The 13,835-nt window shown below is 39.6% G+C and overlaps 1 protein-coding gene across 3 annotated transcripts; it reads left to right on the forward strand.

Moving 5' to 3' along the window:
- Positions 1–405: 405 nt before the first annotated feature.
- Positions 406–13,270, forward strand: ccdc73 (coiled-coil domain containing 73). 3 transcript variants are annotated; one of them, XM_019876878.1, is made up of 12 exons: positions 406–434; positions 544–666; positions 797–856; positions 1,039–1,143; positions 2,574–2,645; positions 2,802–2,909; positions 4,532–4,703; positions 4,955–6,468; positions 9,332–9,416; positions 9,544–9,680; positions 11,323–11,396; positions 12,759–13,270. In XM_019876878.1, the coding sequence occupies exons 1-12, from the start codon at positions 429–431 to the stop codon at positions 12,922–12,924; spliced, it is 2,622 nt and encodes an 873-aa protein (XP_019732437.1). In that variant the 5' UTR covers positions 406–428; the 3' UTR covers positions 12,925–13,270. The 3 variants fall into 3 exon arrangements, with proteins under 3 accessions (XP_019732437.1, XP_019732438.1, XP_019732439.1); XM_019876879.1 differs by having other exon boundaries at positions 12,762–13,270; XM_019876880.1 differs by having other exon boundaries at positions 9,544–9,656.
- The last annotated feature ends 565 nt before the right edge of the window (positions 13,271–13,835 follow it).

The following is a 13,835-nucleotide window of genomic DNA, read 5'->3' on the forward strand; positions in this document are numbered from 1 at the left end:
AAACAATGTTCAGGCTTTTTATTGAATAATAACCAATTTAAACAGCAAAACAAAAGATCCTCATCTTCTCCAATTATGTTTTTTTTTTAAGTAGTAGTAGTAAGTAGCTTGTTAGTCATTGAAGAAATGCTGACAAAAATACTGTGGAGATGAGATCTCTCAGTACACCATCATGCTTGAAAGTGAGCATTTGTGTAAAATTTTATGAATCAGGACAAAACATCCAGTGCATAGATACCACAAGTCTGTCCTGCTCACACCAATCGTGTGTGTGTGTGTGTGTGTGCGTGTGTGTGTGTGTGTGTGTGTGTGTGTGTGTGTGTGTGTGTGTTCTCGCGCATGTGTTTGTGACAGTTGAAGAAGCCATGAAAAGAAATAAGAAACTAACGGCTACAAATGAAAAACATGAAGCAACCATTCAAACACTAATGAAGGTATACCTCCAAATGGTCAACTGGTTCCAACATAGATGGCATCTGAGCCATTGCAAAATCATCATCTCCTTAATTTGGCTGGAAGATAATTTCAACCAATCGGTTTCAGGAGTTGGAGGAGGTCAACACCAAAGTGATCAAAACAAAGTTGTCGTCAGTCCGACATGAAACCGACAACTTAGTGACACACAAAGAGCAGCATCTAAATCAGCTGAGTTACAAGCTGAGCATGGTAACTCTCAATAATCTACTAATTGAATTGAAACTTCATACACACGTTTGTCATTCAGTACGTGTGACACAAAGTAAATGGAAAAAGGCAAGGTCTTCAACTGGTTATTAACTTATGTTCATATGTTTAGGAAAAGGAAATAAACAAGAGGCTACGGGAAGAGTATGCAGCTGTGCGTTCAGAGAAGCAAGTGAGTGATTTGACTAACTGTGAAAACACTTACTGTGCAGTGTGTCAAACTTTCATAATTTCCATTAACAAACACTTGGTCCGTTTGTTTTTAACAATTTTGCGAAGTAAAAAATGATGTATATCTGCTCCAAAGCTTGACTAGATATACAGTGTGTTGATTTTGTATGTGTGACTGTCAAGGAGGTGATGATGTCCCTGCAGCACACTCAGCAACTCTTTTTGAACCAGACATTGGCTGTGAACAGACAAGAGCTGCAGCTGCAGACACAAGAGGAGCAGTACAAGGTCAAAATTTGTGGAGGAGTATTTACTGTACATGACAACAACTGTACTTTTACATTGCTTACATCACTTTAATTATTTTTACATTGAGGCGTTTTTCTCATTTATGACTTGAAATGAAAAGCATTCATTCATATTGAGGATGGCTAATAATAGTATGTATTCCCCCATGTGGATTCTCTTATAAATGACCTAATCATTGAATTTGAGACAGCATAGAAAGCACAGCTACCTCCCAGCAAGAAGGTTGTGAGTTTGAATTTCAAATCTGTGATGTTACAATAGCATGTTCTACCTGTGCTTGCATGGCTTTTTCATAGCTCCTCGTCTTCCCAAAGTCTTATACACACCTATTTTAGACTAATTGAAGACTCAAAATTGCCCCAAAGTGTGAATATGACCGAGTCATTGTCACGAGGGCTCGATATTCGTAAACAGTGCAGGTGCGCTCGAGCATAAAAAGTTGTGAAAGCCACATTTAGCATGTTTGGCAGAGGTCTCTGCGACATGCAGAGCGTATCAAGAGTGTCACTGTTACACCTCATAAATGTACAGTATTTTGCACGTCTCAAACTTCTACATGGACTCCATTAAATCAGTTTCTGCTTTCACTATCTCAAGAACTGTGTGCCTCTCATGCACCAATTTTAAAGGGAATGAGAGGAGCCTCTTTGATTGCATCTGAGCAAGTCGGCTGTTTTCATGGCCACAATGGACCAAAAACCCTCTTTTCCAACTGCCAAGCTGCGTACATCTCCGAAAATTCCAATGCTTGGTGTAGCCCGCCAATTCTCACAGTTAGGCTATCTTCACACTGCAGATCAATTCAGATTTGTTCTACCAAATATCAGATGTGTGTGTGTGTGTGTGTGTGTGTGTGTGTGTGTGTGTGTGTGCGCGCGCGCGCGCGTGCGTCTGTGTGCGCGCGTGTAAAACTCTTTGGGCATCCACCATATGACTGACTGATTATAGGTGGACTGCTGAAATTTACTAACTGAAGCGCGGTTAAAATAACATGACCGACTGATGATTACAGTTTGTTTTGGCTTGAAAAAATGATGTATTGACGGGATGGCAATTTTTTTTTAATTGCCCACCTCTGTTAAAATGGCAGAAATTAATTTGTAAGAAAAATGTCCTTTCAGTTTAAGGCATTCCTGTTATATTTAAGTTTATATATATATATATATATATATATATATAAAAAAATCCTCGTCTCACCCCTCGGGTGGTGTCCATCCCTCATTCAGCTCGGGTCCTCAACCAGAGGCCAGGAAGCTTGAGGGTTCTGCGCAGTATCCTTGCTGTTCCCAGCACTGCACATTTCTGTATATATATATATATGTATGTATATATATAAACGGTATATGTGTGTTCTTGTTATATAAACATTATTTATTGTATTGGTGTTGAGGTGAGTGATTTTACTACAGGCCCTCAAACTGGATCATGCAGAGATGCAAGAGAGAAGCAAGATAATGGAAGAAAAAGTTGCTCAATTGATGGTGAGATACACGACCAGACCAATTTGGACAAAAAGGAAAGAGATCAATTTATTGTTAGTCAAAGTCAAAGAATCACATTTTGTGTCATTTAAAAGGAAAACTTATGGGTGATAATAGTTTGGTAATCAAAAGAAAATGTTTCTCTTTCACATGTAGAGTGAACAGCAACATTTTCAAGCACTGAAAGAGGTGCATGATGACCTCCAACAGAAATACAATCAACTGTCTACACAGGTCAAAGTGCAGAAAACAAGGAATTTGGAGGTATGCATGAGATTTACCGGTATCTTGAATTTTTGTATTTGCATTAATGACACCCAACAGAGAGCCTGACCTGAATGCATTTTTTTTTTTTTTTTGGGTAATGCAATAAAGTGAGGTATCAAAAGCAGCTAACCCTCCAACACACTAACAACAGGTTTCCTATATGTATGGAGAAGTATGGAATTTGATTTCGTAAATTGATATGGAAAATCAAAACTATCATTGAGAAAATATTAATGTTTGGAATATTGTTAGAACAATTGCAATTGTTTTCTCAATATTTCACACAAACGCAGGACGAGTAAAAATTTACAGGGAAAGGTATGCTCAGGCTAAACCACACTGAACCGGCTGTAAATTATCATAAAATGTAGTCATGAAACACCAAAATAAATTATTGATGATTTTCACTCAAGTCTTTTTGGAACTGCATTCGTTACAACAGAGAGTAACCAACTATGAACAGAAAATTAATAAGTGTCTGGAGAGAAAATACTCTAGAACGCTCAGTCCCACAAATTAAAATCCAAAAATTGGAAATGAACTAATACGGTACCGCAAATGTCGGCAAAGAGGCGTTGTCGCTCAGATTAAAAGTGTATTAATATATCGTATATTAAATATTTGCAGTGGCAGTGCTGTTATTTCTTTGTTTGCACAATCGTGCTGTATTTTAATTTTGACTTTTGAGATGTGCACAATAAATGTTCTCAAAATTCCATCATATATTGAACTTGTTTTTTTAATCAGTTCAGCTTTGCTAAACGACTATACAGTCTGATATTTCTTGTAATGTGTCGCTCTGTAAATAAAGCTATTTCCACATTGTTGCATATTTATCAGTATAGTACCAAGACATTGTTTTGAATACAATTGTAAGTCAAATAAAAAAAAAAAAAGGCAAATATCAGTATTTTGTCACCTGAAACTACATAAAGAAAGAAAATATAATGAATAACTGAACATTGTACGCATTTTTGTTGTTTTGGCAAATACGCAAATGTTCCTGACATAAAATGTTCCTGACAAAAATATTTAGAATGGTCTTGAGGGATCATGATTGGGTTTGGCATATCTGCATTCTCCACGTAATGTGCCTGAAAACAGCACAATTTTGGTTCTGTGATGCCTCGGAATTTCTCCCAGAATAAACTGAAAGAGTTTATTCCTCAACTCTTTTTCGGTTGGCAGCTGATGCAAACTTTTTGCTTTCTGTTTTGGGAGGTGCGTTGTCACTTTAAGCCATTTTTCATGAGTTCAATGGGCGTTTAGCAACCATGAAGTGGGCAGTCACAAATCTATGTCCCAGTGACGCCAACCTCGAATTCGCTCATTTTGCAAGCCTTTTCCGTTCTAAGACTATTGCATGAAAATGACCAATTGCATAGATGTACATGACATAGATACCATGTCACAGACTCAATTTGACCTGTATTTTGCATAAAATAGTGGAGGGAAAAATATTGTGATGGCATGAAACCTTAACACAATGAAACTAAGTAGCAGCCTCCAAGTGCACAACTGCTGCTGGGTTAATCAAGGTTGATCAAGAAGCATTGTTGGATTTTAAGTTTGTGGATAATTTTTTTTTTCTCTTGAAACATGTCTGTCTTTCTACTCAGATGTTCCCCAGTCTAGCAGAGGGACCCGGAGGGAGACCTTCTGATGAACCCAAGTCCAGCTTCACACTGTCTGTCTTTGGCAGCCTTCAGAACACAGCCGTTTCTCAGAGCAAAATCCTGGACTGTCTGGAAGATACGAGTGCTAAGACTAAACTGGATGGTGAAATGGGAGGTCAGCCAACATAATATAAACAGGGAGTTGAGCATGCTTTATTATTTGTTCTTTTTCAAGAATTTAGTACTGCGTAGCATTTTAGGTAGGATCGGGACATGCTAGAAATAAACAGATAAAATACAGAAGCATTTTGTCTTTTTTTTTTTAATTCTTACAGGCCATATTTTTATATGTGCAGTTTCAGTCCAACTTGAAGTCATGTTTTTTTTTTTGTTTTTTTTTGGTACTTACGCAATGTGTTCTTCTAGGACAAGGAACACCAATGCTCCCCGGGCAGTCTGAAACTCAGCTACAAGTTCAACTTGAGGAGCCCTTTTCAATTAGTTCACCCAAAACGCTTCTGGTGCTCTCACAGACAATGGACAGTGATGATACCCTTTTGAATAAACCCACGCGCAGCTCTAACACAAATGAAAAGCTCTCTAATGAAGGGTCAGATCAGGCTTCTCATCAGTCTGCAAATGAGTTGGCTGTCAGTGAAAGCTTCGTGAATGGAATAAACATATCAAACTCAGACAACAAATCAAGCAATTACATACTGACCAACGACAGAAAGAGAGATCATGGGAGCACAAGCCCAAGTCGAGAAGACTGTTGTGGGATGGACAAAGTGACGGAGGCAAGGAACAATAGTGATGGAGGGCACACGAATGAAAGTCATCTGGGGATTGCTCACGATGTCCTGGAAGAGAGATGTTCTGGAGAGGAGAAAGAGATTCTTATTTCCCAAACAGCAGATCGTGGACACATTCAAGAATACGGTGAAGCGGGTGCACACAAGTCCAAAACAGAAACAACAGCAGAGTTCAGGGATGGAGAGAAAGACAAAGGAAAAACCGAAACAGAGCAGGAGGTCAGGATGACTTGTCATATAAAGAGCAATATCCCACCGGACACTGACTTAGTGGACCTCAGTGAGAAAATAGGCACCGTCTGCGTGACAGACTGCGATCAAAAGGACACAAAGAAGGTTGCAGACCGCAGTCCTGTTAACATGAGAGAAGGGCAGCTACTTCACAACATCAGCGGTCCTCCAGACCAAAGTTTCAATTACAACGCTATTGCGCAAGTGGCTCAACACTCATGTCAGGTTGAGGTCCAAACCAATTCAGAGACAGTCAAGTCCTCACCAACAGCAACTTATCCAGTGGTTGAGAATACCACAGAAGTGACGAAATTAGATAAATCAACAGATAATGTTCAAACTAACTTTTCTGACCTTCTGAGTCAGTCAGTGAAAAATCAGACAATGACACAATCTGTTAATATCACCAGCAATGTTACTCCCACGGATGAAATGAAGGGTGAAGATACAAATGAGGAGGTCAAGAAAACCATTGTTGACACCAAGGTTGGATGTCTTAATATGAATACATCTGAGCCTGCGAATGGACCATTGGAGGTTTTTGAAAGTGATGCATCCAAGGAAGTCTGTGGGATGACCTCTCAGGCAGAACCTGTCATTTGTTATGGGGATTTGAATATTTCCATTTCCAACCCCGACATTGCAGAGGATTCAAAGAGCTCTAAAAGTGTCTTGTTAGTCTCTGATCAACCAAAAAGTGGTAATGTTGAATCACCTGAGTTTGACACATCGAAATGCCAAAAGCAGCCTGTTGTAAAAGAAACGCTTGCTGTTATGAAGCAGTCTTCTTTGCCCATTTTGAAGACTTATAGGCCATCATTTGACTGGGGTGGTGCACTGAAACAGACGGTTCTATCGGCGACTCCCTCTGACTCCAACCTGCAGCCAAATATTCAGGTAGTCTTCATTGAATAGCTAAAAATATATTGATTTGTGTTACTTCATGAAGTCTTAAGGGAGATTAAGAAGGGGGACCAGAGCAGGGTTCTACTTGAACCGTGACCTGATACCACTTCTGACTGTGTCGGGCCACCCAAAATTCACTAACAGAACAAAAAACGCTAAAATAAACACGTGCCTTTTTTTTTTTTTTTTTTACTCGAGAGTTTTATCTTCTTAAATTGGTGGCACGGTGACAAACTGGTGACCACGTTCGCCTCAGAGCTCTGAGGTCTTGGCTCTGTGCATTCCCGTGAAGTTTGCATGTTCCCCCCATGCCTGCATGGGCTTTCTCCGGGTACTCCGGTTTCCTCCCACATTCCAGAAGCATTCATGGTAAGGTTGACTGAACGCTCTAAATCAGGGGTGTCAAACTAATTTTTGTTGCGGGCCACATTGTATTTATAGTTTCCTAGGGCCATTATAACTGTGAAACCATATACCGGTAAATGTTTAATCACCTCCACATATTGCGTATACAGTACAAAACAAATTGCTAGATAACAAGTTTTGAAATCAGAAGTCAAGAATAATAGTTTGCTTAACTCATTCAGTACCAGCCAAATCTGGACCAAGTCTGAAAAGACGTTTAAAAACGTCTTTGGGAGTGAATGAGTTAACTATTGTTGAAGTTTGCAATATCGCAATGTTATTATTTGTTACATATGACAATTTGAAATTTTGGTTCAGATTCATTCATTCAAGCATCATGGAAGTTGACATGCTTGATTTGCTTTCGTGGGCCACATAAAATGACTTGGCGGGCCTCATCTGGCCCCAGGGCCTTGAGTTTTACACTTGTCCATTGGTGTGAATGTGGTTGTGGACGTTTTTTTTTTTTTTTGTCTATTTGTGCCCTGCAATTGGCTGGCCAGCAGTTCAGGGTGACCCTAATCTCGCCATAAGGACAGCTGGGAGATGCACCAGTATCTCTACGACCATAGCGAGGATAAACACTTCAGAAAATGGATGGATGGATCTCTTTGAATTAATCAATCATCATTGATCTTTTTACTTGGAACGTTATGAGATGCATCATCTGCAAGGGAAGATATTGCAGTTTATCTGCCAATGTGATGCACAGACCCCAGCAGTCTATTTCTGTCTCTGGAATGTCAAGCAAGGCGTACTTGACCGTACTGGGCCTCCAACTGCCCTGATTTTGATGCAAATGAGGGATGCAACTAGGATTGTCCGGGAAAAGACTTCTTTTAACCCACAACGGCGCAAATGGTCCTTTACGTCCAATTCTACCTCTGCAAAGTCGAGCAAAATATCAAATAAAACAACTTAAGTTAGACTGCGCTATGCTCTGCACTTGGGCTTGGCATAAAAATAGGACCCTCTGTGTCAAAGGCATCTGCAGTTAGCCTAACAGCAGATATGTGGAGATCGTAAACTGACAATAATTATGGTATTTTTTGGACCACAAGCATCACTTTAAATCCTTACATTTTCTCAAAAATTGAAGATTGCACTTTCTAATCCGAACAGCATTTCTGTCAGTGCGTTTCCAGTAAAGTTAAATTGCTTCTTATTTACTTCCACATTCACGTTCTCAACACAGTAAGCTTCCGATAGCTGATGGGACGGGCAAAAAAGGTTGGATAATGGTTAGTGCGTTGACTTGTCTACAGTGTTTGAACTGTCAAATAAGATAACATTTGGCATTAGCCAAGTAATAACACAACCACCGGTCACAAGATTGAAGAGCGATGTTCAAACTTTTTTTCGTCTATCAGAAGTTGCCATTCTCTTCTACGCTCGAAGCAACCCCTGTGTAGTTGCATGGGGAACAAAAGCAAGTGAGACGCGGCACTACCCAATATTTTGTGCCTGGTCTGAATCAAGCATAATTGCGCGAAATCTATCAAACGGTACGGTACAATTAGAATAAATTATTTGATCTGTGTGGGCGGCCCGGTGGTCCAGTGGTTAGCGCGTTGACCTCACAGTGCAGAGGTACCGGGTTCAATTCCAGCTCTGGCCTCCCTGTGTGGAGTTTGCATGTTCTCCCCGGGCCTGCGTGGGTTTTTTCCGGGTACTCTGGTTTCCTCCCACATTCCAAAAACATGCATGGCAGGCTGATTGAACACTCTAAATTGTCCCTCGGTGTGAGTGTGAGCGCGGATGGTTGTTCGGCTATGTGTGCCCTGCGATTGGCTGGCAACCAGTTCAGGGTGTCCCCCGCCTACTGCCCGAAGACAGCTGGGACAGGCTCCAGCAACCCCCGCGGATCAGAAAATGAATGAATGAATGTGCCAAATAATCCGGTGTGCCTAATGTATGAAAATGTATTTAAGTAGACCTGTTCATTTATGTTAAAAAAGGGGGACTACCATCCCGGTGTAACAATCCAGAGGTTTTGTTTCTGATGTACACACAGGAACTATGGGTGGATCTCATCCACCTCGGTGACCCCCAGATAAAGGGGAGGCCGCCGCAGGGATCCCAGACACTGCTTCCCAACGGGAAGGTGTATTGGCTGAATTGAGGAAGTCTTTTGAAGTGTTCTTCCGACCGATTTACAATGTCCAGAATTGAGATCAGCAGCATTTCCATCCCCACTATACACAGTGAAAGTAAAAAAAAAAAAAAAAAGCAAAGTTGAATGTGACCGTTAAGTACAATAAAATGATGAATTATTTTAATCAAGTTTTTTTCATTCTCGTGTCATCTCCATCTGTGACCACTTTACTTGAAGGCTGAAGTCAACAATAAAATAATTGACTAGGTAACAATTGGCCATACATGAATTTTTCTGTGCGATATAGAGGTTTGATTTTGTTCGCATTAACAATCAACTTTTGTGTTTTTTCAGAGCTCCCCTGTATCCGAACAAAGTGCTTTTTCTTGTGGGCTCCTCACACAGTCTCCCTGCACGTTTAAGAGCCAGCACAGTAAAGGTGATGACTGTGAAAAGCATTTGGCTGTTGTGTGATTAAGAGATATTTCACATTGGTTGTGTACATCTGTCTGTCGTAGAGCATCTCACTGTTTTGATCTTGCTGCGTCTCACTTCATTCCTCCTAGAACCATTGGTGATTATCAGCGCCTCCGATCTGTTGAAGGCCTCCAGCATCTCTGCATCTGCAGGATTCGGGAGGAAACATAAGTTGGGAGAGCGGAACGTTTTTGGAGAGAGCGTGAGAGAAACAGTAGCGACAGATGTTCGTTACAGAAGTTTGATTTTATATAAGTGTTTAGTTGTCTACATAAGGCTACAACTTGCAACTCAAAATTGACATTGAGCCACCTCCCTCTCAGTGTTGTACCCTACTCAAGCATGTTTAAAATGCAATTCATCGTTGTTTTCAATTACATATTACACATTAAAAAAGAGGTAAATTGCAGCAGTAGGTTTTGAAAGCGAGCTGTGAGCTGGCCCAGATGACATTGCCATACAGATATTTTTTCTGTCGAATAAGTATCACAACATTGGTTCACACGTTCCCACTAAGGTTACAAAAAAATCCCTTCCGGGATGCCGATCAATTATGTATTTGAAACAAATTTTTCATAGGAATTTTTGGAAGTCGAAAAAATCTATTGCAGGGTCAACTGTTTTTACCTTTTCACAACTATCCAGTTTTACATTCTTAACAGTCTGCAAATGTAAGTTATCCATATTTATATCCACACATATAATTAGTCCAAGTGAAGTAGGACAGGTAAATAGAAGTTTACTAAAGCTAAACCATCTTCATTGTATATTTTCAAACTGCAAATACAGTCGTTGAACCTTTGATTAAATTTTAGTGGTGACTCAGGTGACGAACAGCGTTTAGTCCCTGAGTGTCTCAAAGTTCCGTCAGTCATCAATCGGCCAGCAAAACGAAGTGGGTCAGTGACGGACATCCTGTCGATACTGACGAAATTCCCACCTCTGGGAATCATTCATGTTGAGAGTACATGGAACATTGAACAGCATGAAGCGAAAAGAGAAAAAAAAGTTATTAGAAATTTCCATGAAGTGTAAAATGCATTATAATGAGGAATCATTAGAGGTGGGTCAATCACTTGAACAGAGGAGATTAAATACACTAAGTCACTGTACCATCAAAAGCTACATGCACAATAAATAGTCAGACAGAAACCAGAGCTAAGTCCGATATCATGACATGTAATGAGATCTTACGTTACATGATCAACTTTTGTGGTCAGAAGACCTGCAGATAACAATAGCCTACATCTGGCCAAAGCATTGCATACAATTGAAGATGTGAAGTACTCAGTGGAACAGTTGTGTTGAATGCTGAATCAGATGTGTATTGGCTGATGTGTCAGTCCTGATACATCCTGTAAGACAACCTAACAGACAATAGAAATGAACATTTTGCAATTGTGCGGGTCTCTCTACATCCTCACTTTTTTTCCCACTCTTCATCGTCTGTCCAACAGTTGTCAACAATTTTCTTTATCCTCCTATGTCTGTATTTTTTTTTCCACGGGTACACACACTCCCAGTTACCCTTTTGTTTTCACCATTGCAAACCATCACTGTGGTTTTATAAGATCCAGATGCAGGCTGTTACGGAAGATAAAGTGCAACACACTGGAAGTGTTAGGAACCAACTGGTCTAGTGATGTAAAATAAAAGTCATCTTCATTCTGTGTCCACTCAGAATAGTGGGAACTTCACACGAGGTTAGTCTGGCCCTGAATTTTCTCTTTGAGATGGATATTGTAACAATGATTATTACCTGCCCAGTCTTTGTCCATCAGTTTCAGTTCCTCAAGTCGCCTAAATTAATTATCTCTTGTTTTTACCACATTGGAATTCATGATTCTCTTTCTGGTGTGTGTGTGTAGGAAAGCAGAGTTCCACTGTCTGCCCCTTCTTGTCCGTTCTCATACTCGTCCAGCACATTGCCGAGTCCTTCTGGGTATGTCATTTACAGTATATTGACACAATAAGCAAGTTGACATCTGATCCAGCAAAGACAACATATTTTCATCTTGGAGAGCTATTTATGTGAACAAGTCAATTTACATTCAAATCAACATGTGGCTAATGACATTGGTTCTAAACTGCATTTGTGTGTGCTGGAAACGCAATTGAAGTAAACAAAAAACCCTGCCACAGTGTGACTTTAGCCACGGCTGCTTCTACTCAACCCACAGGTAAACGAGCACTCTCCGAGAGCTCATTTATGTGCCGAATCAATGTGTGTGTGTGTGTGTGTGTGTGTGTGTGTGCGTGTGTGTGTGCGTGTGTGTGTGTGTGTGTGTGTGTGTGTGTGTACATATCATTGATTATATATTGATTAGCTAGTTCATTTTGTGTTATTTTGTTCATTGTGTGTTATTTTGCAACACTACATGGATTTTATAATTATATAATAGTGGTGGTGTGAACAGAAATGCGAAACATGAATGGTAAAAGCCCTATTGTGCTATTGTCAATTGTACTGTCAAATGTAATCTGACTGAAATTGCTCTTATTAACATGGTTTAAAGCAGGGGGTGTCAAACATATGGCCCGCGGGCCGGAACAGGCCCACAAGGAGGTTCGATCAGGTCCGCAGGATAATTTAAAAGTGAAAAAAATGCATAAAAGACACGGAATGAATATTTTTAATAAGGTGCAATTCATGGAGTATCCGCTAGGGTGACACACTGTTTTGATCAGAGTAAAAGACAACAGCAGCCTCAGTCTGTCACTGAGACAGACCCAACACAGCAGATGCTATCAAGGACATGTGAATACTTTATTCTTTACAAATTAATAGCACTCTCCTTAGTTTGTAAGGTGTAGGCAGGGATTAAATTTAGATTTTATATGCACGTGTAAATGGTTTAAAAATTCATTTCTTTATAAATCTCGTTTAATCTTAAAGTGCATTGCTATATTTTGCAATACCAATTACTTGTTAAAGTTTTGTGCCTTTGTACAATCAGTGGGATCAGTTGCAATGCATATATGTGAAAGATAAAAGTAAATTGCACATTTGTCTAAGGAAATCTAAGGTGCTTCATGAAATCTTTTGTAAAAGATCTGTTTCTTAAATGTCAACATTTTCCTAATGTTCTTGTGCTTCTGTAGGCCAAAACAAAGGAAAGACATTATTTTGGTTATTTATAGCAGAGTATGGTATAATTTTAATGGTCCGGCCCACTTGACATCTACCGAGGCCGTATGTGGCCTATAATGTGAAATGAGTTTGACACCCCTGGTTTAAAGCTATTTTTAACCGCATAAAATCATTTCTGTCATAGCTTGTTTTGTTTTCTCTCTTCATGTAAAGCAGAACTTCATTGTCCGCTGCAGCTCCAAGATCCGATTCCGAATCGGAAACTCTGTGCTCTCAAGAAGAGCAACAGTCATCATTCAGAAACCAGATATCCAAAATTGAACAGTTCTTAAAATCCGAGAGGCTCCACCTGTCCAAGCGACGACGTACAGACAGCTAAACCAACATTAAATGTTAGTACTGCAGAGTTCAATATTTTGAATGTAGTCCTTTCACTTCTGAATAAAACATTTGGTGAATTATAAATTAATATTAACTCATAGTATTTATTCTCACTGATAGTATTTCAAGTTCAATGTTCCTGCTTTTGCTATTTTTTTTGTCTGGTCCACGTTTATATTGTTGTTTCACAGCTGGCAAGGGAAGAATATCACATCCATTCTTGTCAAAATATTTTTTTTGTTGTTTGTTTATTTGTTTGTTTTAGTGAACGAAATAACATATTGTAAGGACTTGTGGTTTTTTTTTGTTTTGTTTTTTACAGTCTATATCTGTAATGTTTTTCTCCAGTGTTTGTATGTGTATGTTTCAAGTATCATTCGCAGTTTCTTTCTTTCAAAGATTGCCATTAGTTTTACACAAATTGCTCAGATTAATAAACAGCAAATGCCAAGCTTTGTGGTCTGTTGTAACAGTGTTAATAAGTAATTAGCATTCGGTATTGAAGGGCAAATGGGGGTTGCATGTCTCAGAGGCACTTGCAGTCACACCTTCGGTCAACACCTTGCTGTTTCTGTTGCTGCAATTACAACATGGGACATAGCCGGTCAGGAGATAAAAAAAACAAAACCTTGTTAACATGGATTTAGAGGTGGCAATTAACTCAGCCTAGCTCATTACGATTAACAAACATCAATTAGCACACATTAAGTCAAATTTAAACATTCTAATTAGCCTCTTGTTAACTTAATGTTCCCAGTGAGAGGGTAACATATGGCCCCATGTTAGCATGAGCCATCTCACCACAGATAGTTGGCCGCTAATTGCAGGCAAATTGCTCTCTAAACACAATAGCAAGGAATTGGTCATTCCTGTGTTGCAAAGATTTAGATTAAGCCAGTAACTAATATT

This window comes from Hippocampus comes, unplaced genomic scaffold (genome assembly GCF_001891065.2).
Source record: "Hippocampus comes isolate QL1 unplaced genomic scaffold, H_comes_QL1_v1.1 scaffold110, whole genome shotgun sequence".
Classification (NCBI taxonomy): Eukaryota; Metazoa; Chordata; class Actinopteri; order Syngnathiformes; family Syngnathidae; genus Hippocampus; species Hippocampus comes.